This window comes from Lissotriton vulgaris, chromosome 8 (genome assembly GCF_964263255.1).
Source record: "Lissotriton vulgaris chromosome 8, aLisVul1.2, whole genome shotgun sequence".
NCBI classification, from domain to species: Eukaryota; Metazoa; Chordata; class Amphibia; order Caudata; family Salamandridae; genus Lissotriton; species Lissotriton vulgaris.
Window position 1 is genome coordinate 1560887062 of NC_141696.1, and position 26310 is coordinate 1560913371.

Here is a 26310-nt window from a genome sequence, read left to right on the forward strand (position 1 = left end):
CATCCAATCTCCGGCTTGAAGATGTGGGCATATTTGGTGAAGCGCTAACATGCAGAACTTTTCTTTGACGATGACTTTGTTTAATAGTCGCAGAACGAGTATTGGTCTGAACTTGTCCTCCTGATCTTTTTTGGGGACAAGAAAGTATCTGGAGTAAACTCCCTTTCCTCTTTGAGCGGGAGGAACTTCCTCTATCGCTCTTTTTTGTAGTAGAACTTTCACCTCTCTTCGGAGCAAGCTTAGCTGGTGAGGGCAAGAGTTCTTTGGAGGAATGCTCTTCGGAGGCGCACGGAAACGTAGCCTGTATCCATTGCGCAGTATATTCAGCATCCACTGATCCTTTGTGATGCTGACCCACTCTGCCAGGTGTTGTGAAGCACTTCCTCCCACTGGAGTGGGCAACGGCGCCAGAGGAAGCCACTGCTCAGGCCTTTCCTCCTCTTGTGGTGTTAGAGGATTGTTGGTGACCTCCTCTACCTCTGTTGGCTTTGCCTCGAAACTGGGATTTACCCTGGTTCTTACTTTGGTACCACTGAGGGATTTGAACCCTCTGTTGAGCCCCTCTCCCCCTGTTGGTCTTGAAGCAGCGTTTGAATTCCTTTTTCTTTTCCAAACCCACCGCTTTCAATGTATCTAGTTCCGTCTTCATCCAGGTCATCTCTTCGTCAGCATGTTCCCCGAAGAGAGAGGAACCCGAAAAGGGAAGATTAAGGATGCGATGCTGAGCATCTGGCTTCAGGCCTGTAAGGCGCAACCAGGCCGACCTCCTGGCACAAACCCCATGTGAATAGGAATGCGCCGCAAGAACTGCACCATCCGCAGCCGTGCTTATCATCTGATTCGCCACCAGACATCCTTCTGTCACAGTCTCTTCAAAATCCTGCTGGTCTTCCTTTGGCAGTTTGGATTTGAACCTTTCCATGGAGTCCCATAAGGCTCTGTCGTATCGACCCAAAAGCGCAGCCGCATTGGAAACCTTAAGAGTGGATGCAGCTGAATTGCAAACCTTGCGACCCCAGGAGTCTTCAGATTTGCTGTCCTTGTCTGGGGGGACTGAAGAGGAACCGGCAACTGCGTGCGTCTTCCTCGCCGCTGCCACAATTACAGAGTCTGCTGGAGGGTCAGATTTTACAAAAACCGGGTCAGAAGAGGCCGGTTTGTGTTTATTCTGAATGCGGGCTGGCACTGCTCTGATAGCCGCTGGAGTTAGGAAAACCTCTTTGACAGGATACATAATCCCCGGGACTAAATGCAGCAGTGGACGGGAGATAGCTTTTTTGTGTAAAGTCTCAAAAATTACTATTGTTGTAATCTGAGGGACAGACATTTCAATGTTCAGTTTCAGTGCTCCTCTTTGCAGGACATCCAGATACGTGCCAATGTCATCCACTGGGGAGGATCTGGACGTAGGACTGTCCATCAACGTAGGGGAGTAATCCCTCTTGGAAGACCTGGCAGAAGAGGTAGATGAAGTAGACTGAGTTCGTCGACGTTTACGGTGAGCACTGTGCCTCCTCTCCCGCGATCTTTTTAAACGCTCCTCCCGTCTAGGAGAGCGAGATCTGACCCGATCTTCTGAACGAGGTCTTCTTCTTGGTGATCGGGATCTTCTGGGAGATCTGGTTGGTGTTCTCACAGGTGATTTGCGCCTGGGAGGACTACACTGGTCCATCTCCTCTACCAGATTCTGAAGAGGAGACCTGTGTTGTAGGCTGGCATATTCTTGCATACGTTTGGCAGCCCCAGAATCTCGCCAATGGTCCAAAGACTTGTACCATCTAGGTGACAGTCTGACTTGCTCAGCCGAAGGATCTGGCCGACGCTCAGGCGACTTCTGGACTTTGAAGATGCAGTTGAGGAGCCAGAAGACCGTGAAGTAGAATGACGAGAAGCTGACTCCGGTACCATGATCACAGAGTTTCTTTTTGAATGCCTCGACGTCGAGCTTTCCTCTCTCGCCGCCGAATGCATTCGGGGGGTCGGCGGGTCAAACAATCTCGACTTCGAATGCCTTGACGGCGATCGATGTGAGGATCTATGGTCTCTCGACGTCGAGCGGCGATGACCAGCCGTCGACGGAGCCCTGTCTCTCAACGTCGAACGACGATGTCCAGTCGTCGACGAAGGCTTCTCTCTCGACGTCGAACGACGATGTTCCGTCGTCGACGGAGCTCTCTGCCTCGACGTCGAACGGCGATGACCGGCCGTCGATGGAGTTCTTTGTCTCGATGTCGAACGGCGATGACCAGCCGTCGACGGAGTCTTCTGTCTCGTCGAGTGCCTGTGCGACGACGGCGGAGGGGTATTGGACACCCTCGACGCCGTGCGTCGACGAGACACTGACGGAGACTGCGTCCTCGACGCCGATCGACGAGTTACTGTCGACGGCGGAGGGGTCTTGGTCGTCGACGCCGAACGCCGCTTCTTGGACGACGGCGGAGGGGTCACACTTCTCGACGCCGGTCGTCGCCTGGACCTCCCTCGACGCCGATCGTCGCCTGGTTGACGGCGGAGGGGCCTTTAATCTCGACGCCGACCGTCGCCCGGTTGACGGCGGCGGAGTCACATCTCTCGACGCCGATCGTCGCCCGGTTGACGACGGCAGAGGGGATCTCGACGACGGAATTGGATCCTTCAACGTACCTGTTCTTCTTTTCGACGGTGAGCCCGCCGTCGACGGCCTTTTTGAAGCCAAACGATCCACCGGTGGTTCTTTCCTCAGCGCCAAGCCGGACGCTGAGGCTGAAGGGATGGAAGACCTGTGTTTTGAAGATGTTTTAGTCTTCTTGGAACCCTTCTTCCCCGGAGACCTTCCTCTGGATGACCTATGATCCAGGCCATAGATGCGAATTCTCTCCCTGTCTTTGAGAGTTCTTCCTGACAGGTGCTCGCAGTGAGGACAGGTGCCTGGATCATGTTCTTCAGGCAGACACAGGATACAAACATCGTGGTTGTCTGATTTTGCTTTCTTGTTACCACAAGAAGGACACTTATCAAAAAGTGAAGGCATTTTCAACTGAAAATGCCCAGTAAACTGACTTAAAAAGGCAGTTCCTTACTTGACAAGATAAAAAATGTCAAAGTAAGTGAAAAAGTTGTTCAAAGTGAAGTAATTTTCTGTCAGAAAACAGAAATTAGTGGAGCTGTGTAACCAGGATCCTTCCTGAAGGAGCCGGAAAGAACAACTGACCTAACTGTCACCCCTGAGGCATGATGGGATACAAGGGGTCAGGGGTGCCTTAAAGGCACGGTGTCAGTTTATTGCTATGCAGCTACAGGTTAGCTTTTCAGTCTTTTTAGACTGTGTGTTTGCAATGCAGCCTGGGAGCTTTCTATGCTTCCAGTGAGTTATGAGAATTTCTACTGCTTTCTGAGCATTAAAACAGTTTCTAAACAATCTTTGGTGTTGTTTCTCATGTTTCTAATGCTTATTATTCATGTATGGTGGAAATTCTTCACAGCATATTTCAGCTCTGATGTTATTTGGCTGCTATTGCACGTTTATATATATATATATATATATATGTATATATATATATATATATGTGGGGCACATATAATATAGTGTTTCCGGGGTCCCGCGCATGGGCGGGAATATTCTAATGCTTATGACTATTGATGAGGATCCCCTGGAAGAGAAATACAGGACCCTGTGGCCACGCGCAACTTGTCTGCACCTAGTACAACTGACCTATTTTGTTCACACAAAAAAGCCTTGTACAAAACGGCAAAGGACGCTCTGTTTGATCATGGATATGGGTTCCTGGATCCTCTGGATCAGTCTAGCACTTCGCTGCCCTCTAATGCAGAACAAGTTGATGCCTAATCTCTATCCTCCAAGTCAGATCTTTCTCCGGGTGAATCTTCTCCGCCAGCTCTAAAATGCAAGCGCAAAAATCACTTTGGTGAGCCACAAGTCAACCAGGACAATCTCCGGGACTTCGACCCGGAAGAAACTGGGCACCTGAGGTCTTCAGAGTAAGTAGTGTCCCTCTTCAGAGATAGTGGACTATGTGCACTTCTGGCTGTGTAAACGTTTCAAGAAGGAGGTCAGAGCAAAACTACGTACACAATGCACTCGCACTTTGTAGTAACCACGCAGGAGCGATGTTGATTTGAGTAGGTTTATTCCAGCATAACTACAGGGCAGACAGGACTTTACAGCCAGCTCCTCATCCAGTTCCAACTGCCCACAGTGCTTTTGAACTAAAACAGTCTCTAACAACATTAGAACCTCTGGGAGTGAGCGGCAGAGGGATCTAATAACACTCTGCTTCTAGCACTAAGCATAGATACTACCTATCCTCCTTCCTTATGGATAAAAAAAAACAGAACAAAAATACAGTATACAAAGAAAAACATTGTTACACGCAATACCTACTGGGGATGACCCTGGTCCTGGAGCTTCTTCTAATAGAAACTATACTGGAGTCATCCGCATCTCTAGCACCAAAAGTACCCGCATATTCCTGATTAGTCCTCCTCTTGACTTTAACAATTCGGCCCACATTTCACTATTTCCCACCTTCAACCTGGGCAGCATTTATCACGGTAATCGGGACACCAACCTTGTTCGAGCCCTTTATGACATGGACAGGGGACTTGGTGCGCACCAAATCACCCACACCCACAAGGTCAGTCTTGACAGCTTTCTTTTGATCAAACCAACATTTTTGCTTAGTCTGAGAGATCAATACATTCTCTCTCACAATATCAATAAGACACTCCACATCAGACACAGACTTGATCAGCTTGTTCATCAATCCTGGTTTAAAACTTGTATTGACAATCCTCCCCCTCAATAATTAAAAAGGAGAGATTTTGGTTGTGGAATGGGGAGTTGTCCTATAAAACCATAACATGCTGTCCAAAGACTTCCCCACATCATGGTTGCCAGACTTCGCTCACCTCACGCACTCACCCACAACTCGATTCATACATTCCACAAGCCCATTCGTCTGTGGGTGATAAAGAGAACTCTTCAAGTGCTTAATGATCCAAGAGACAAGAAAACACTCAAATGCACCACTCATGCATTGTGTCCCATTGTCTGAAACTAGTACCTCAGGAAATCCTTCTCTCGTGCAAATTTCCTTGATAAACACCAGGCTGAATGCAGTGGGGTCCTTGAACAACTTGATTTCTGGCCACTTAGAAGCATAATGGATCAGCACAAAGATAAAACGAGAAACACCAAGCAAAGACTCAAAAGGACCCATAACATCCACACCAACCTTGACCCATGACCAAAAGGACATTCAATGGGAAGAAGAGGCGGAGTGACAACTCTCAAACTTTTGTCTGCTGACCCAAACACTACCCAACTCTCCACGCCTTGACAAATCTCTGTATCCATACTGGGCCACAAAAATATCTCACAAATGCGTTGTTTGGTGAGGGATGCACCCAAATGGCCCTCATTAGCTTTGGAGATAATAATCCTCCTAAAACTGTGAGGAGGAATAAGTTCATCTGACTGCAGCAAAACCCCATCCTATAAGGATATTTCTGCTTCAAATTTCCAATAAGGTTGTAAACAAGCATTTACAATGCAATGGTCTTGGCAATTTTATAGGTAGAGCTATTGGTATTGCTTATTATTTTTTAAATCTTTTTTGTATCCCTAAATAAAATGGCATTGTCATTTCTATTGGCATTAGCTTTTATTTTTTTCATATGTGATACCCATTGCATTAGCAGAGAGAAAGTGAGGTAGTGAGATAGAGAGAGAGGGTGAGGTATTGAAATAGAGAGAAAGTGAGGTAGTGAGAGAGAGTAAGTTAGCTAGAGAGTGAGGTAGTGAGATAGAGAGTGAGGTAGTGAAAGTGTAAGGTAGTGAGGGAGAGGGATGTTGTGAGGTAGTGAGATATAAGCATAGAGTGATGCTGTGATGTAGTGAGATAGAGAGAGAGGTAGTGAAAGAGAGTGAAAGTGAGTTAGTGAGATAGAAAGAGTGAGGTAGTGAGATAGAGAGTGATTGAGGTAGTGAGTTAGAGAGAGAGAGTGAAGTTGTGAGCTAGAGAGTGAGGTAGTGAGGTAGTGATGTTTTGGGAGAGAGAAGGTGTGAGATAGTGAGGTAGTGAGATAGATAGAGTGGAGTAGTGAGGTAGAGAGAGTTATGTAGTGAGAGAGAGGTAGATGGAGAGTGAGGTAGTGAGAGACAGAGTGAGGTAGTGAGAGACAGAGTGAGGTAGTGAGGGAGAGGGATGTTCTGAGGTAGTGAGATAGAAACAGTGAGTGAGTTTGTGAGGTAGTGAGATAGAGAGAGTGAGGTAGTGAAAGAGAGAGTGAAAGTGACAATGAGATAGAGAGAGAGTGAGGTAGTGAGATAGAGAGAGAGTGAGGAAGTGAGTTAGAGAGAGAGTGAAAAAAAAAAAAAAAAAAGAGTGGGACATTGATCATGGGGGCCTTAAGGGTGCCGGAACACAAGATGTGGACCTTAATGTGTCTAGGACCCAGACCACAAAGACCTTACAGCAATAAGGATGCTTGACTATTTGGCCTAAAGGCAGCTCACAGTTTCAGGGATGGGTAGTGGTAAGGGTTTTTTGGGGGTTCAGAGATGGGTATAGGTAAGGGGTTTTAGTGTAGTAAGGAGGATTTGTAGGACTCAGGATAGGAAGGGATTTGTTGGGTTTAGGCATGGGTAGTGGCAAGGGGTTGTTAACGTTCAGAGATGGGTAGTTTGTAGGGATAGCAAGGGCTTTTTAGGGTTAATAGATGGCAAGGGTTTAGGGGACTAAGGTTCCTTTAGGATCAAGAGAAGGTTAGTGCCAAGTAGTAGTAAAACGTTTTATAGAAATATGTGTGTGTATACACACACACACACACACACACACGTGCATTAATGCATTGTAGTGATGCTGCAATGCGCAACTGTGGTACTTGCAGTAATGCTAATGTTGCTGAATGTATGTGATGCGCTGTAAGGGTAATGGTTGTGGTAAATGTGCTATAATGTCTTGTGTGGTGTGGTGTGGTGTGGGTTTGCATCGCAGTCTTAAGGCAGCTTGGACTCAGATCAACACCGCGTTTTTGGCTTACATCCAAACCAGGGACACCCTGGCTATGCCACTGCTTACTGATGAGGCCTGGACTTGGCTCATGAGACATAAAGCAGCCTGGGTCTAGTTGATGGTGGTTTTAGAACAGGCAGGTTCAAGGTAGTCTGGGTGTTTGAGTAGGTCTCCAGAAGGTAAAGGCTGTGTGGATTGAGAAGTTCTCAAGTGTTCTAGTTATGGTGTTAAGATGGCCCGGTTAAAGCGGTTTGGAAACACAGAATTGTAAAGGTTGTCCGACACAGAGGTGAAGCAGTTTGGCTATAGGACGCTATGAAGAGCTGGTTAAAAAAGTCTGGCCCAGTTTCAGGGGTGGGAAATGTGGTTTGGTTTGAAAATATTTAAGGGGACTCAGAGAGGGGGTTAAGGAGACATGGATGCAGGAGTTGTTAGGAATAAAGAGGGGGTCAAGGTGGTCTGATCATGAGGGGCACAAGCGGTTTTGTTAAAGGCGGGTTAAAGCCTAAAGGTAGTCTGATTCGGTGGTCCAAGAGGAAGAGTTAAGGCGGTCGGGCTAAATGAGCATGGTTTAAAAGGCCACATCGCAGGTCTGTCTGAAGTGATCTGTTGTTTGCAAGGGGCTAAATGGGGGACTGTGTAAGGTGCCCGGTCTACTCATTGGGAGTGATAGGGGGTAAAGCGGGAGGGTTACAGACAGAATAAATGGGAGACTGATTAAGGATGTCTGCTACTACGGGATTAAGGCGACCGGGTTAAAATGACGTTGTTACAGACGGGCTGAACTGGGGTCGGATTATGATGATGGGGCTAGAGGGGGTGGAGGGTAGATGTCTGGGTAATATGTTCTGCATGCATACGTGTCCCTGCACACTTACCTCTGGATAGCAGTCCTTGGCCAGCACCTGTAGCATGGCCGTCTTCCCACAATGCACGTCCCCCACCAGGACCAGCTTACACTTCACCACGGCGGGGGCCTGGGGGCTGCGCCTTTCCTTCATACTCGAGATCTGCTAAGGGCTGGGCCCCTTGTGCTGTGGCTGGCCTCCTGGTGGTGGTACCCCCAGACTCTGCGGAGGCCTCTGCTGCTCCCCAGGCTGCAGTAAACTGTGGCGGAGCTGGTATATCAGCTGGACCCAGGCTGTCCCGCTGCAGTGGCTCTCTGAGGGGTGTCCAGACTACGCCACTGGAGCAGCGTACCGAGGGTCGCCCGGCTGCTGGTGCTTGGGCTCTGCTGCCTCTCTGGCCTGCCCTCGGGGGCCCGGGGGCTGCTGAGGCTGGAAAGGCTGGGGGCAGCACGGGCTCCATGTGCGCCGCGGGGAGCTGTGCAGCGGTCAGTCAGCCCTGGCTGTGGATGCCCGGATCTGGAGGGAGCTGTGCACGCGCTGCTGCTGCCCAGGCTCAGGCGCTGGTGGTGCTCCCGCTGCGGCGGTGCCTGGGCTGCGTGCTCTTCTGTTGTTTGGCGGGCTCTCCTGGGGGTGAGGGCTCTGCTGACCTGCACAGAGAAATGTGGCGCCTGCGGCTGCAGGAGGATTCCCAAAAGGGCTCTAGCCAATCCCGAGGCAGTGACAGGCTCGGGCGCTGGCCAATGAGAGGCGTGCCCCCACCCCCCCTTACACCGGCTTGTCATTAATGTCTCGGTTCCATACCGTAAGACCAGAGGTGCCGCCATTCTTTTGTGTAGAAGGGTCGCGTGGCGCAAGCTGAGGTATATAATTGTACCTATAGTAATGGAAAGACGGACGGTAACTCACCAGTCAACGTGGGTTTATAAATCCCCATATTACGCGTCCTACAAGCCGAATAACCCCTAAAGTATTTTAGCCCCCAGAGAGCTCATTTTCATTACCGCCTGCGGTCTTCAATTGTAAGAGTAAGCCCCCCTCCCCTCCAAAAAGAGGTCAGTCGCATAGATGTTAGGGTTATACCCCTACCAAAAGTAGTGCTCACTATGGGCAACAGCAACGAAAGCTTCCAGAATAGACAAACAACAAGATTAAGACGATCGATCCTCACCGCAGACGAGAAAAAAATGGCGGCCGCAAGCTTCCGATCATTTTCGGATTCGGGGCGTGGTTTTGCTGTTTTGAGTGAGAGACGACGTCACTGTCTAAAGAACAGCAAAACTTACGCCCCCAAATCCGAAAAAGATGGGGCTAAATTGGAGTGACGCATCTCTCCTCCAATGGCTGGCCTCCGTTTACGAAGCCAGCCAATGGAGGAGAGACGGGCCAGGGACGCGGTTTCTAAAGCCCTTCTAACAATCATTAAATCTCCTCCCCAGACTGCGCAAGCGCAGCCTTTAGGTCCTCGACCTAAAAAGGAGACAAAACTCTGTCCCTGGGCCAACCACTTTTGACAAAATCGCAAACTTGTTGCAGCACCTCGTCATCCCTTAATGCACTCATCCAACTCTCCTCAGAGCAAGGACTAAGCTCCCGTATTTCCACAGCAGCTACAAAACAATCCTCAGAGACTTCTTCACACAAAATCTTTATCACCTTCAACACCTTTCTAAGGAAAGCGGACAAGAAATCAGCTCTACAAGATATACCACCAGAGATATGAATTACATCGAATTGATATCGCATTAGACGCGAAACCATTATCAAAATTCTAGGGGTACAACACTTGTTGGTCCCTGTGCCAAGAATGTTGACCAAAGGTTTGTGATCTGTTCTCAACTATAAGCGTCTACCTCAAACATAGGGGCAGAATTTTGCAATTTAAACACAAACAGGCCAAGAGTTCCTTTTCAATGATGGAATACTGCAATTCCTTATCTCTAAGTAATTTCAAAGCAAACTCAACAGTGTTCTCTTCATTAAGTACATTTTGAGTCAAAACAGCGCCCAAACCAACTTGGCTGGCATAAACTGTTATGCAAGATGGACCATCAGGGTCAAAAAGCTTGTGAGGCTTACTGTCACTCAAGCACACCACAACTTTCTGGAAGGCAGAAGCACACTCATTGGACCAAGCACATTCTACCCCCTTCCTGAGCAGACTACTGAAGGGCAGTACAACGGTAGCAATATCTGGGATGAACCGTGAGTAATATTCAAAGAGACCTAACAGTGATTTCTCTCCAGTCTCGTCAACAGGTGTGGTGGCATCAAGAATAGCCTCTAAGAGACCTTGCCTGGGTCTAATCCCCTCTTCCGAAATGAGGTGACCCAGATACTCAACCTCTTCTCTCAGGAACTTAAATTTTTGGACTGAAGCACACCTCCATGTCCCTCGAAAATGTCTAAGACCTTACACAAGATAAAATCATGCGAGTGAACATCCTTGGCATGGATCAGAACATCGTCTTGAAAAACCAACACACCTTCAATACCACCTAACAAATTCTACATCACTCGCTTAAATACGGATGCAGCGGACACTAAGCCGAAAGGCATCCGCTTGTACTGAAAGGTACCTAAAGGGGAAACAAAAGCGGTCAAAGTATTTGACTCAGGGTGCAATTCAATTTGGTGATAAGAGCTAGCAAGATCTAATTATTCAGAGGCAAAGACGCACACTTCCTGAATCTACAACAGTAAGAGCTGTTTAAATACATCTTTCAGATTCGGAAGTTTGCACCACAAGCGCAAGTACGCCTTGAATTTGGGTTGTTAAATCAGCACCCAGTCAGACAAGCTGCCACACTAAAAATGTGCTGGAAACTAAGAGCAGCACAAGAGGACACGTTGATGGGTCTCTGTTGGATCGAAATAAACAACCAAACACAAGCAAAAAATGCATGGAAAACAGTACTTGAAGAAGCATTGACAAATCTCAAGAGGCATGGAACACCAATTACACCTTCGCGGCCTTTAAAAAAGCAGCCAACGCGCGGCAAAACAAAAATCCTGGATTACAGATAAAGCCGCATTAGCAAAGAAAAAACATGGCTGGATGGTGCTGGCCACATACGAGAGATGAGCCCGCAGCCATACTTAGTCAACCACATAACAGCATCCATCCAACAAATGCTTCTACGATTACGGCTGGGAACTTACATTTCAAAAGACCAGATCCCTGCATGGAAGCAAACATGGTCGACATCACTCTGCAGACTCTGTGGCCGAACAGAAGAAACATTGACTCATATATTGTGCATTTGCCCATCTTTGACCAATTTGAGACTTTACTATCTATTTCATATATTTCGTTTATTTCAAATCAGAACATGTCGGCCTGCTGTCATGTTAGCACTGAATAGTTACCAGCTGCAGACAGCTTGCAGGGCCGCCAGATTCCTCCAGAAGGCGAGCCTCCTAATACTGAAAACTGAAAAAATGGTGACCAACGGCATAAAACCGAAGGCCTGAAGAGCAACAAATGGCTCAGAATTACAATTGCTTTTTAAAGAATAAGGACATCATAGAACGTCAATGTACTTTTATTTAATGCCAGTTCGAATATTTTTTTTATGTATCAAAATTGTAAAGGTTTTAATTAACCACACACAATAAACTTACTTTACAGTTTGATTGATCACCCTCAATAGGTTCAGAACCTTCAGATAACATCCACATGCACATCAGTAACGATTGAAACAACTTCAGAGTCAGATTCATAGTCAAACTCCACCATATATGCCACAGCTTTCCTTTGATTCCTTTGTTTTTTTAAACATACTTTCGCAAAGTGACCCGTTTTCTTGCAAAAATTGCACACGACATTGGCCCCGGGACATCTTCCCCCTTTTTGATGAGGAGGATTACCATAACGAAAACACATAGGTTTTGAACAGGTACTGTCAGATTGAATCTTACTTTTGACATTAGCAGACTTAGCACTACAAAAATCTTTTTGCTTTAACTTTCCAGTCCCAACCACCACATTAACAGGTTCAAGAACTCTGTCATCTAACTCTATCAAAGAAATTTCAATTCTTTTGGCAACCTTGATCGTTTCTTCTAGTGACTGTTTTCCCAAAGATAACAATTTTTGTCTGATTTGTTTGTCTTTGCAATGGCAAACAAACTGATCTCTTATTAGTTGAACAGTGAAAATCTAAAATTGACAAACTTATGCCAGTCTATGTAAGACTGAAATGTAGGCATCAACATCTTCTCCATCCCCTTGCTTTCTTTTAAGAATTTGTGTCTAAGGACCATGAGACTAGGTTGTTTGTCAAACCTAGTCTTAAGTTTTGTAATAGTATCTTGGTATTCATCTATATTGTTTCCAGCCTGGTGTGTTAGATCAGGTAAATGTTTAAAAATGGACCTTCCTTCAAAACCCAGGAAGTGGATTAATAAACATTTTTTACGCTCAGCACTAAATCTCAAAGCTCCAATAGCCCCAAGGTAGGTTTCAAAAGCATCGAATCATACCCCCCATGTAACAGGTGGTTTACCGAGGCTGTCTAGAAATGAAAGAGGAGGTGCAAGAGCTTGCATGGTACACGTGGTATTAGACAATAGAGAAAAGAAGGCATAGAAAGAAGAGAAAAGAAAATAAGGAAAAGTAACACAAAAGCATACAAGGCAAAGTGACAGAAAACTTGCAGTTCGATAAACAATCTTGAAAAAGTACTGTGTAGAAACAAGTGTGCAAATCACTGATCCGCCAGGAGGATTAAATTAAACGTGTGCAAATGACTGGTCCGCAGAGAAGGGTTAACTTAAAAGTGTGCAAATCCCTGATTCACAGAGAAGTAGAGCATAGTGTAAACAATTACTGTAATTTGCTTGCTAACGTGCGAAAAGGGTGTATGAATCACTGCGAAAAGTTTACTCACAATGTACTGGAAACAATAGTGAAAGGATTGCTGCAATCTCTAACTCAGGATTTATGAGGGGTGAAGCTTGAAGTGAAAACAGAAGGGGTGCCGCTCGTAGTCGTTTGCAAGAGGACACCGAGGACTGCTGCCTTCCAGCAAGGGAGAGGAAAACCTTCATCGCACGGACTAGCTGGGGCTGACATCGAGCGTGCTGTTTCAGAGTGGGACTGAGAGTCCCAGGAGCCTGCGGCGTTCCTGGAGCCGCACCTGGGGCTCTTCCCGCTGACCACGCCTCCCGCCCCCTGGGTGCTACATCACGACTCGCGGCCCCTGCTCCGCGGGAGCCGCTCGTAGTCGTTTGCAAGAGGACACTGAGGACTGCTGCCTTCCAGCAAGGGAGAGGAAAACCTTAATCTCACGGACTAGCTGGGGCTGACATCGGGCGAGCTGTTTCAGAGTGGGACTGCGAGTCCCAGGAGCCTGCGGCGTTCCTGGAGCCGCACCTGGGGCTCTTCCCGCTGACCACGCCTCCCGCCCCCTGGGTGTCACGCCCCCTTTCTATCAACATCAGTGGGGCGTCAGACACGTATCGAGGGACGCGCGCGGGGCAAAGCGCGGAGCGAAGACCGGGCAAAGAGCAGGCCGCATGAGGACGGCAGAGACCGGACCGGGCCTCCCCTCTTTACTCCCATTCTCTTTGCCCACGTACTGGCGCCAGGATTTACCCAAGCTGTATAATAGCAGCTCCATAATGAGCAATATGGAGACCAGGAGCAAAACAACTTTGGCTGCGGTTGGACCGGTCGCGGCTGGATCCGCCCAAGGTAAAATTGACAACTATTTTCTTAAGGCAGGATCTCTCTTGAATGATGACATCACAGTCCGAGAAAGACGCATCTCCCAGGAAATTGAGTGGGTCAGGAGATCATCTATGGGCATATTAGCATCAGCCAAGACCCCTGAGGGAAGGTTAGATGCAAATGGATCACTGGCCGGGGCGTGTGGGGGTGAATACCCACTCGCAAACTTGGACCTCTCTGAGGAAACCTTAAGTGATCTGGAAGACATGAGCCTACTGAACCTCCCACTAACCCAAACAGCACAACCCTTAAACCCAATCACGGAGGAAGCCCCCCCACAACCCCTAAACTTATCCAGGGAGGAAGCCCCGATGGCATTGCATACCCTCGACACAGCTGATTCACTAAGTAGAGTTAGGGGAGCAAGGGAAGGGGCTGTACGAAAAAGGAAGATGGGGGGACCATGCAACAAAGAGAGGAAGGCCAAAACACCGAGACTAGGCACCACACAAGATAAGGGAAGCCCCGATAACACTAGAGTGGAAACCCTTATATTAGACAGAACAGAGCCTCCTCCACCTGTTAATGCTTCCACTGAACCTCCACCTCTCACAATGGATGACACCTTGGAGGCAGCTGGAGAGGATATCACACTCGCAGATATAGGTACCCTGTTCAGGTCCCTGCTTTGCCCCATAGAAGCTCGCCTGACCAGGATAGAAGCAAGGCTGACCAACCTTGAGAAATCCACCACCCAGTTTGTAGATAGTTGGAAAGCCGAGAAGAACGGCCCCCACAGTAAGCGTAGATCCAAAAACTAGGAAGGGTTCGGAGCCTCAGAACCAGATCAAGAAAAAGGGGACAGAAACCTCCAAATTCCTGAACCCAAATCCCAAGCAAAAATCCACTACCCAGCAGGCGGCTAGTGCAAAAACCAGTAACCCTCCCCCATGCCCACAGCCATTAGCAACATCCACCGATGCAGTACACTCACAGTCAACAGCCACTCCACTTCCTAACCCCTCACAAACTAATTCCCAACACCCAAATATCACATTACAGAAGACACAAAAAACTATAACAGTGAATCTCCCACCAGAGGTAGCTACATACACTGTAATTCTGGCCGGGGTACCGGAACTAAAACCAGCAGCCATTGAAACAGGGGCCTCGCTAAAAAATAAGGTCATAAACTGGCTATCTACATTCAGGCCGCTCCCTAGAGGCATGACTAGCGACATTCGTATGGTGAGAAGAGTCTCCTGGGTGGGGAAGAGGCCCAAAACAATCAGCGGCGACTGCATACTGGTCAGTTTTAAAGAATCAGGAACAGTCTCCTATATTTGTGGTTGCTTTCCGGACGATGAGGGGAATAATATCCAGCCGTTCCCTCTCTCATTCTTTTATCCATCAAATACCCATATAGCTAATGAACAGAGATGGGGGTGCCCCCAGGATTCATTGGGGAATTGGCAGTACAATCAAGGAGGGAGGAGGGACCCATACCACCACAGGCGAACGGCACCGGGGCATGCTATGATACATGACGAGGCTGAGGGCTGGGAAACTGTCACCAGGAGAGGGTTGGGAAGGGGTGGACGAGAGCGAGGAGCACCCTGGCCCCCTAGATACTACCAGCTCCCGTATCTCCCAATTTTCAATCGGTATGATTGCCTTGAAATGGTGGACTGACAGGTCGAGTCCAAAGGCAGGGCACATTTCTATGGGCAAGCTACACCAAATATTACAGAGGGCGGCGGGGACAAGCTGCCTGCTATATTATCTAACACTAATCAAGGGGAAGAGCATGCCGCCCGCACAAAGCTAGGAGATCCCCAACATAGAGTCGAAATGGTACCCGAATCACTTGATGACCATAGGGGACAAGGGCCCATACGGGGGGTATCTCCAAAATACGATAATAATTTAATGATAAACCCAGGTACACTGGAGAGCAGCCAGCTTGCCACCCAAACAAGAGAGTACCACACTAAAGCTGCTGTCATGGAATGTAGCCGGACTGACTAATAAAATAGACTCTCAATCGTGGGCTGCCCTAATTGATTCCAAAAGTGTATGCCTATTTCAAGAGATCTGGGCAAGGGAGGAGCACACCTTTCGGGGCTTTGAGATATTTGCGATACCTGCAAAATGGGGAGGGAGGGGTCGCCCATCGGGAGGACTCGCAATCTGGGTGGCATCCCATTTGGGTTGTCTAGCCACACGCCAAGATGTGGACTCAGAAGACATACTGGCCGTCCTTTTGGAATGGCCCAGATCGCTCAAACTACTTATAATAAATATTTATTCTAGACCACTCCCTATATCTAGCGTCTCAAAAACCATAGAAGAACTGTCGTCTTTCCTGGAGGCCATTCCTGGAGGTACGCCCTACGTAGTGGGGGGGGGGGGGGATTTTAATTCGGATTTCGGGCCACTACTGGGTCTACTTGATGGACCCTCCCTAGAGGAGGATTCAAGTTGGCAGGTTCCTCCCTCAGAGGCCCCCCCACCGAGAGCATGGACACCATTAGCCGTGCAGATAAATACACTTACCCTCACCCATGGCCTTAGGGCCTGTAATGCCGCGTCAAATCTGACATCCCGAGTAAATGTACATACAACAAAACAGGGAGAGAATCAAGATTAGACTATCTCCTTGTACAGCTATCTGCTTGGAAACGGGTCATAGACTTTAGAGTGATACCCAGAGAAGACAGCGACCATAACGCCCTGGAACTGGAATATGTCATCCCTCGCATTGAGGACAGGGTACAGGATGACCAAAGGGCCAGGGCAGTACATATCCTAGAAAATAACAGAAAGAGAATAAGATGGGAGAAGCTGTCCATCAGGGACGATAAGATAGCGATCCTCTATGCCAGGATCATACCGATTCTAGAAGAGGCATTTGCCTCGCAGGCGCCACCGAGTACTCAGGAAAATAGAGAGCAACTTCGGAGCATACACGAACATTTAATTAAAACCCTAGAGGTGGATCTGTTTAGTAGTGGACCCTCCAGGACCAGGGGAACACACAAAGACACCTGGTTTAACACCACATGCCGAAACTCCAAACGTGACCTTGTGCTTACAATTAAAGCGGGAGGATCGCGGGAGGAGATTCGCGCCAGAAGGCGGGCGTATAAGACACTCGTGGCAAATGCCAAGGTGGAATGGGATCTCCAACACTGGGAGAAGCTCTGAGTCACTAGCAACCAGGGACTCCCATAAATTTTGGCGTGTGGTCAACCACGGTTCTGAAAACCTCCCATCGGCAATCGAATCAAACATTGCGCCGAGTGTGTGGCAAGACCACTACCAGTCTTTATACGCCCCGGAGGCTGAATCCTTGGAATCCCCACCCCAAATCCCGCAAAGTAATCAGGCCCTGGAGCCTTTCACTGAAAAAGAGGTAAGGGCGGCGATTGCAGGGTTATCCTCTGGTAAGGCACCGGGGCTGGACGGGGTGCCGGGAGATTTATTTAAACAGGAACCAGGTATCTGGGCCCCCTACCTTCTGTTGATATTCAATGCAGTCCTTGAGGGGAGGGAACTACCTGATACTTGGCTGGGGGCGGAGGTGGTCCCGATATTTAAAAAGGGATCTCCCTTGCTTCCAGCCAACTATCGCCCAATAAGTCTCATTGATGTATCGCAGAAGTTATTTGGTAGGTTAATACTCAATAGGCTACAGACCTAGTTGGATGAGACAGACACCCTCAGTCCACTCCAAGCAGGATTTAGAAGAGGAGTCTCCACAGTCGATCAACTATTTCGACTAAACATCATCTACTGGAAGACAGCATTGATCGAGGGCGGCACTCTGTACGCGGTCTTTGTGGACCTACGCGCCGCATTCGATCTGGTTCCAAGGGCAAAATTGTGGGAGGTAATGGCCGAGCTGGGCGTCCCGGGAGACATCCTTGAAATCCTAATCAGACTCCACAAAGATAACTATGCACGAGTTAGGTGCGGGAAAGGTGGCAAGCTGACTGACAGGTTCCCCGTTCGCAGAGGGGTGAGGCAGGGTTGCGTGCTAGCCCCGACCCTGTTTTGCCTCTTCGTGAACGGGGTGAAAGAATATCTAAGGGGAATTAGTAACATCGATGCACCAAAATTGAACGTCAGCAGGGTGCCTGCAATCATGTTTGCGGATGACACCCTGCTGCTGTCCAAATCACCTATGGGGCTGCAGAGGGTGCTGGACGGTTTTCTAGGTTTTTGCAACGAAAGGGGGCTTGAAATCAACCCTGCAAAGACTAAATTCATGATTCTCAACCCAAAGGCCAATAATCGCCCAAATCCCCGCCTGGGCACAGCATGTCTGGAAAGGGTACACACAATAGAATATCTTGGGATAACCCTAAACCAGAATTTAACATGGTCGGCCAACATAACAAAAGCTAGTATGAAACTATCGCAGAGGGTGGGAGGCATCACGAGAATCGCTAGGAAATCCCCACTTCGCCCGCTGGCACCTGCCATTCAGATTTATAAAGCCCAGGCTCGGGGGGGAATCACTTATGGAGGTGAGCTGTGGGGCCACACCTCGACACACACCATTCAAACTATAGAAAATAAATTTATCAGACAGCTGGTTGCCCTCCCCCCAAGTACTCCACTTCTCCCATTGAGACTAGACCTGGCTCTGAGACCTATTGCGGAAGAACTGGGCCTCAAACCTCTGATCTACTGGCGTCGCCTCTGGAGCAGCCAGGATCTTGCCAACTACAGAGCGGAGCTGCAGGAATTTCTCATGTTACCTAATGCCACCAAAATTCCTTGGCTAAAGTATATAAGGAGAATGTGTGTGACTCTTGGAGTGCCTGACTTATGGTCGGATCCGGAAAGTGCGTGCACGAGGATGTCCAGAAAAGCATTGTCTACTTTGTTCTACAACTACATGCTTCAAAAAACACTGGATACCACTCGGGAGGGGTCCTTAACAGATCTCTTCATTAAAATCAAAGACTCGTACAGCCACGAATGTGTTTTGGATGGCATGACACCGGTGCTCACAAGGAAGATCTTCCTGCAATGGAGGTATGGGTCTCTCCCCCTAAGGTCCTTCACAAAGGCTTGGGCATGTGGATCCGAGACAGGGGCGTGTCCGGCATGTGCTTACAAATCGAAGAATGACTTGCACGTGGTCCTGTTCTGTGGAGCCTATACTAGAATTAGGAGACATTGGCTGGTCCCTCATTTAAAAAACTTGGGATTCCGAACATATGCTCCGGCCTACAGAGTACTAAAGTCGGATCTATCTCCGCCAACAGTGTTTGCTGTGGCAAAATTTCTGACTGCAATGTGGCGGGAATGTGCTCGAATAATTAAGGATACCACAACACTATGAACACCTCTTCCACTTCCCTTGCATTTGGGCTAACCCATTTTTCAGAACTGTATTGTTTAAGTAAATTTGTATACTGTTTTTACTGGGTTTTATATGCATTTTAATGATTATTTTATCATCTGTATATCTTTTATGATCTTTTATGATCGAAATAAAGATTTGAAATTGAAATTGAAAACAGAAGTCATGTCGGCATAGAAGACAATGGTGAGCGAATCACTGTGATCCATGTGCAGAAAGGCTTCTGTATTGGGGTAGGCGGGGGAAGGCAGCAGCAGGACTCATCACAAAAGGATGTGTTGCCAGGATACGGACGAGGAATGAATGTGCGACGTCACACGTCACACGTACAGTACAGGCAAGACATAAAGAACCACATGTTGACGATGAATGTAACAAGAGACGTACTGTGCAGAAGTCAGGCACAGGTCAGGCACGGTGTGGCAAACGTCAGACGTTGAGAGTAGCTCCTAGCACTAAGCATAGATACTACACACTTCCTTCCAAGATTTTTGACACTCCTGAGATGGACCTGAGTATGGCAATCTTTATGAAGAAGTATTCTAAGAGCCCCAAGAAAGGGATAGACTGCACCTGACATGGCTGTCAGGACAAGGTGTTGGATTTAACAGGTCCTCTAACCAAGATCCTGAAAATGGCAGTTCAGACTAAGGAGATAGACTCTCCTGTGGATCCAGATGTCCTTTTGGGCTGTGCCCAGTGGGCCTTATGCTTGTTGGGTAATGCCAATTGTGCGATATCATCAGAGTGCTATCGCTCTATTCTTATGCGCATTCACTTAAAGTTGACAGAACTAGCTCCTTCAGAGGCAGGCTTCCTGGCTAATGGACAACTATTTGGTGATCACTTTGTAATGTATTTGGGAACATTTGTGGCCACTTTCTCGACTTTGGACAAGGCACAGTCTTCTCTTAAAAAGGTCTTTCATAATACATTTTACAGATATCAAGCTATGGTTTCAGCCGAGCCTCCTACAGAGGCTTCCAACCCAGAGGCAGAGAAGGGAACTTCTATCCTGCCAAACATCGCCAGGGTCGACGGCTATTAACAAAGCCAATTATCGAGGTGGAGCAGCTGGAAATGCAGACTCCTCATACTTGGGTACCCATTATACCCCCCTTCAAAGGTCACCCTAGGGGGGCAGAGTATGTTATTTCCTATCAAACTGGTGACAGATTAGGAACGACCTATGGGTGCTAGAGACGATGCAGGGATTCATACTGGTATTCTATGGGACACCAAGGCAGCAAGGGAGACTTCCTTCCCCCAGCCTTTTCCCAACAAGAGACAAGTTTTGTTGATGCTGAAATCTTAGAACGTTCATGGCAAGGATGCAATCTTGTTGACTCACCCGCATCCTAAGGATTTTCTCAACAATCTTTTTGGTGCGGAAGAAAGTGGGTGGTTACAGGTTGGTCCTCAACCTCACACAGTTCAATGCTTGGGTGGTCTATCATCATTTCAAGATGGAAGGCATTCACTTGTTGAAGGATCTCCTTCTGGAAAATGACTGATAGGTCGGGCTTGACCTAAAAGACACGTATCTCAAGGTAGCTTTTTTTCTTCCGCATGGGCTGTTTCTCCAGTTCCACTGGGATCGGCAATTGTGTGAGTTTGCTGCCCTTACCTTTGGGATTCTTCAGCTCCTTGGTGCTTCACCAAATTAATGAGACCGGTGGATGAATCTCTCAGACGGGTACGTTTAATCATTTACCAAGATGATTTGATTATAATGGCCCAAGATCGGAAAGAGGTACTACTCCATTTGAACTAGGCGATTCAGTTGATACAGGATTTGAGTTTCATAATTAATGCTCCAAAATCATGTCCGATCCATTCCTAGTCGATGGAATTTCTGGGATTCCAGATCGACTCTGTTTAAGCCTATCTACAACTTCCCTCTCAAAAGATTTTGTCAATCAAAAAGAAGCTGAGGCGGGCGCTCTCCTCTTCAACAAGCAGGTTTGAATGCTGGGGATCAGGACACAGTTTTTGTTGATGTTTCCGAGTCAATCAGAGAGTCGGTTCTCATCCTGCATAGCCTAGAAAATACTTTTCATCTTCAGCCTTTCATAACATAGTTTTGAACATTCAAACTCCCCGTACTGAGTTACAGATGGCTAGACTCCAAGGTAAACTTCAAGAAGGGCACCTGAAACCCGCCCATAATCTTAAATAAACAATACTGAATGCAGGGCAAGGGTTGGAAACAGCAAGATGGCACCTCTGCTGGGGCTTCCCGGACTATAGGAGAACTCATTAGTGCAGGCTCTTGGCAGGTCAATTCCTATACTTTTGTAGAACACAGGACGGCGGGGGCCTACTAAGCAACCCAGGAATCTGTTTGTAGGTCCAATAGATGCCTTCTCTGGCACTGAAGTTGTTAAATTCCTGGTCCCCTGCCGAAAAGTAAAAACAACACATGCTGCGCAGTGCCAGTAGTTTCCCTGCCTCATGTAACCTGCAGAAAAAGTTCTGTACCCGGATGTGAGGGGTGGATGTAAACTGAGGTGTTGAGCGACAGCAGTAGAACCCAAGAGGAGACATGGACATGATCTGATTCCCAGAATTAGCACGGTTTGTGGGACCTAAGTCATGGTGACAGATAAATGGTTGGAAAAAGCCATGCAGGATAAGCTGAGACCAAGTAAACTCTGATCTTACAAGCAGCAGGAAAATGAAGTGGATGTCTGCAAACCTTATAATGCACATATATAACAGGTGACCTAATATTGGTTGTTTACTAGAGTTTTACAACTATTTGTATTTCCGATTTTCCTAGCTTCATAGAGATTTATTGTTGTGACGGGCAAGGGGGATATTTCTGTTAGGAACGGGGTGTTTGCAGTATACAGAGTCCCAGTGGGGTCCTAAAAGTACTCAGGAGGTGGTTCTGATTTCGTTTTTTGTTTTCCTCACAGGTAGCAACATCCATAAAATTTCACAAGAACCAGGCCTGCTGCACCCTTGAAGCCAATTATGTTGGAGATGCTGCATCAAAAAGAGGGGATCATGATAGGGGCTGAAAAGGAGCTGACAATAATGAAGTCTTACTGAAGCTGGAGTCTACAGTGAACCAAACAGAGGGTGAAGTTCAGCAGCAGATTGGATGCACAAGACTGGCCAATGAGCTGAGGCGGGGTAAAGAGATGAATTGAGGAATACTTGTGAGTTGCATACAACAGACAGAGAACTATATGAGACTTGCCTACTTGAGGGCCATTGGATTTCCATCAGATGTTGAGGTGTTGCAGCTCATTGGATTTTTGAAGGGATGGATGAAGGCACATTATGGCTTTGCATGGCATACCCTCCATGTTGATATAGTTGCATGCCATTGTATTAAGTCCAGGTTTGACACAAGATAGGCAGGGTGGTCCAATAAGGATTGGCTGGCTGAGTATTTAGACAGTACAGGGACTTGTTCTGATGAGAGGTTTAAAAAAAGGCTGGTCCTGTCAAACGATTGTCGCATCCAGATGTGAACAGCCCAACCCAAAGGTGTTTCAGCAATTTTTTCAGTTCCTATAGCGCCAAGACAACTAACGGTATTCGTTGTGCTTTACACATTATATAAATAAATAAAATAAAGATGCCAGGGGTAAGGAAATAATTCCCAGACTTTGGATAAAAAGCCATGACACAATTCCCCTCTAAAATGAGCATCACCAAAGAAGACAAACATATATGAAAAGTTATATATGCATTTTGGACACTGGAGAAGACACAGCCCAGGTGGAATGACAAAAGGGACAATAGTTCTTTAATGCCAAGGATGAACAAGACAAGAACATGAGGTCGAGGCTGGGTTTCCTTCCAACAAGATGTCCATATTATCTTTACAGTGCTGATTATGCCTGGTCCTACAATGAAGTCCAAATCAAAGATGAGCTGGGATCCAGATTTGGCAACAGCGTAACAGAGAGATATTGGAATAGGTGTCAGCATTCCCCACTCCCAAGGAAACTGAGTTTTTGTGAATTATCTGTAAAGATTCTTTATGAATGTCTGTCGTTTACACATTGTGTTGGGGTTTATAACACCTTCTGTGCTTGACACATATTTTCCAAATGTAACAAAATTAACAGAAATATAATTCATAATGTAATTAAATGTAAATGAGCTCAAAACTATTGGAAGCTTGAATATTTCCCACAGTGTTATGCAACCCCCTGAACAGACATTATTTAATGCTTTTTTCGTGGAAGAAAACTATGAAAAAAGGTGTTGCGGGGTCAGCATAATGCAGCAGAGAATTCGAAGCCTTTACTACCATCAATGAAAATCCTATGATGCAGAATCTAGAATTATTTAGGAACTACAAACTTTGTCCCATATGTCAAAGATTTGGTGCTGGGGAATCTCATTGTTTCTGTGTGAATTTTCAGGTTTTATTAATCAAGTAATGAAGTTTCTCTAATATGTAAAGAACAGGAACAACCTAATTCCTGTTGGAATATGCCAGTCATGTTGAATATCAACCTTTAGAATACAGCACTGGCCACACTCACTGCAAGCAAGAGGCCTCTCCCTTGGGAATTGTCAGGTGCTGATGAAGGTGTGACTTGCGAATGAATCTTATCTCCCAGTTGGTGCAGAGAAAGGGCATCATCTTTCTTATTCAGATATTCTGGTTCTTTCCAAAGCTTTTCTTCTGAGTAAGGATTTCCCTAAGTGCGATGAAAGGACTCCTCGCCCCTGTGTGTTCCTTGATGCCTCTGCAGACGTGACTTCTGAGTAAAGCTTTTTTCACAGTCAGTGCAGTTAAAGGGTTTTACTCCAGTGTGGATTCTCTGGTGCATTACCAGACTTATCTTTTGAATAAAGCTTTTTTCACACACAGTGCATTGAAAAGGCCTATCGCCAGTGTGGATTCTCTGATGCCTTATAAGGCTGATCTTTTGTGTAAAGCTTTTCTCACAGTCCATGCAGCGAAATGGGCTCACTCCGCTGTGTTTTCTTTGGTGCTGTACAAGATATGATTTTTGAGTAAAGCTTTTCTCACACTCTGTGCAGTGAAAGGGCTTCACTCCTGTATGTGCACTCTGGTGCATTAGAAGACGCTGCTTTCGAGTAAAGGTTTTCTCACAATCCGAGCAGTGATACGGTCGCTCTCCTGTGTGTGTTCTAAGGTGCTTTTGAAGATCAGACTTAACAGCAAAGCTCTTTTCACACACTGTACAGAGATAGGGCCTCTCTCCCGTGTGTGTCCTCTGGTGGCCTATTAGATGTGAGCTTTGAGCAAAGCTCTTCAAACACACTGTGCACTGAAATGGCTTCATTCCTGTATGTACTCGTTCATGATTTATAAGATTTGACATCTTAGTAAAACTCTTTTCACACTTGTTGCAGGGAAAACATTTCAGCTCAGAGTGGATTCTTTGATGCGTCTCAAGAAGTTCCTCATTGGTAAATTTCTCTTTACATATAACGCAGCTGAAGAGTCTCTCGTTTGTGTCAAATCTTTGGTATTCTCCTTGTGAGCATGTCTGGAACTCTTTCTCATTCATCCTTCCTGTTTCGGATTGGTGTGCTGCAGAATGAAAAGTAAAGTAAAAAAAAGTATAAGACAAAAGTTGATAAGAAAATAATCACTATGTGGTTATGAAATATATCGAAGATGCACAGCCCTATTTCAGGAAGCTGTTGCTGATCCAATATAAGGAAAGTATTAAGCTTTAACAGCCACATGTCCAGTTATTGTATTTGAACTGCTATCAATTTTCCCTGCAGGAAATCCAGTGCTAAGCAATAACAATTATGTGCAGTAATTGGCTAATATCACAGAGACCAGTGACATAAAAGTGCTACGTATCCCACAATGGTAAGTGCAAGCTACCTTTCTGAGTAACGCACTTTACATCGGTCGGGATATTTCCTGCCCAAATGCCTCAGCCTACATTATCAACTCATCATAAACCATCTGTAACAACTCACCTATCAATTTCCTTCTGATATTAGAAGATCTGGCATGTAGCAAGTTGGCCTGTGTGCTTGTCTCACTATGTCCATCTGAATTTTAAAGCAAGCCACAAGGCTTGACATTATAGGAACAATCTTTAATACAAACTCTGCCGGAAGGACATCTCAAACAAAATCACAAATAAACAATGTAGTAAAGGAATAAAGGGTGCTTTGTATGCTTTAAGCATACCTATTTTCTGCTGGTTGGATGGCGAATATGGATAAGTTACTTACCTGAAATCCTAGTTCTCTTCCAGGGGTATACTCATCAAAGTCATAAGCACTGAATAGTCCCGCCCACGTGCAGAGACCCCAGAGCATATACAAAATACATGTATGTATGTTTAAGAAACCCTTAAGTACGTAGTACCTTCAAACATATATATATATAGCCTTTGAAGAAAAATCCAGTAATAGGGTTCTTTACTTGCATGAAGTGCAAGGCCTGCAAATACAGCCAAAACTGTAAAACGGTGAAGCTTAGAAAGGACAAATCACCATTTAAGATCGCACGGCATTTCACACGCGACACTGAGTTTGCAGTGTACGCGCTGAAGTGTCCATGCAATCTTTTCTATATTGGCAGTACCACCAAAAAAGCCAAACTAAGAGTGCTTGAACACTTGAGAGCCATCTCCAATAATGATAAGCAGTATCCCGTAGCCCGACGCTGAAATTCTGTGTGTTGGACTCAATACCCCTAAGAGAAAGAGGTGGGAACCGGCTAATTGAATTGAGAAAACTTGAGTCCAAAATGATTATCAAGTACAACACCATGATACCTGGGGGATTAAATTTTGACGAGGAAATGTCAATTCACCTTAGATAATCATGAAATCTGTCTGACCCTTACGCATGCTCCTCCTAGATTGTTTTTAATTGATTGGTTTTAATTCACTATGAGGCAGTTCCCCTGGTATTAAACAGAGTATATATGTTGTTTCTCTTGCAGAATGACGCATGTGACAAAATGCAAGATCCGGACGTGAATATACATTTATGCTCACTTGAGCGGGACTAAAATGTCAACTCTGGACAATTGTTGTCATGATGGAGTCATTTCCAGTATGAGGATTCTATTTTCATTTTTAGCCTATTTTGGCTTGACGTTGATATAGATTGAAATCTTGGTTGCAGTATCAAGACAGCGTTTTGTTTGTAATTATGCCCACTTGGGCTTCACAGCAACAATGTTGAAAATTAATCGTTTATGAAAATGCATCATGAGTTATTTTGAATGATAATAATGTATTCCATTATCTTGTAAAACACATGCACTGTGTAATCAACAAGAGTCTCTTTACTATATCTATTGCAAGTGAGTGGGTCTTTGTCTCTTTAAATATGAGCACTGAATCAGAAAACTTTACCATATATATATGTATATATATATATATATATATATATATATATATATATATATATATATATATA

At 46.3% G+C, this 26310-nt stretch overlaps 1 protein-coding gene across 3 annotated transcripts in view; it reads right to left on the minus strand.

Annotated features, from left to right (window-relative positions):
* Nucleotides 1-22648: 22648 nt before the first annotated feature.
* Nucleotides 22649-26310, minus strand: part of LOC147700411 (uncharacterized) — a 137233-nt gene continuing 133571 nt past the window's right edge. For all 3 annotated transcript variants that reach the window (XM_086935826.1, XM_086935825.1, XM_086935827.1), the window contains one exon: nucleotides 22649-24445. In XM_086935826.1, the coding sequence (XP_086791952.1) occupies nucleotides 23583-24445 (863 nt within the window). In that variant the 3' untranslated portion in view covers nucleotides 22649-23582. The remainder of the gene's footprint in view (nucleotides 24446-26310) is intronic.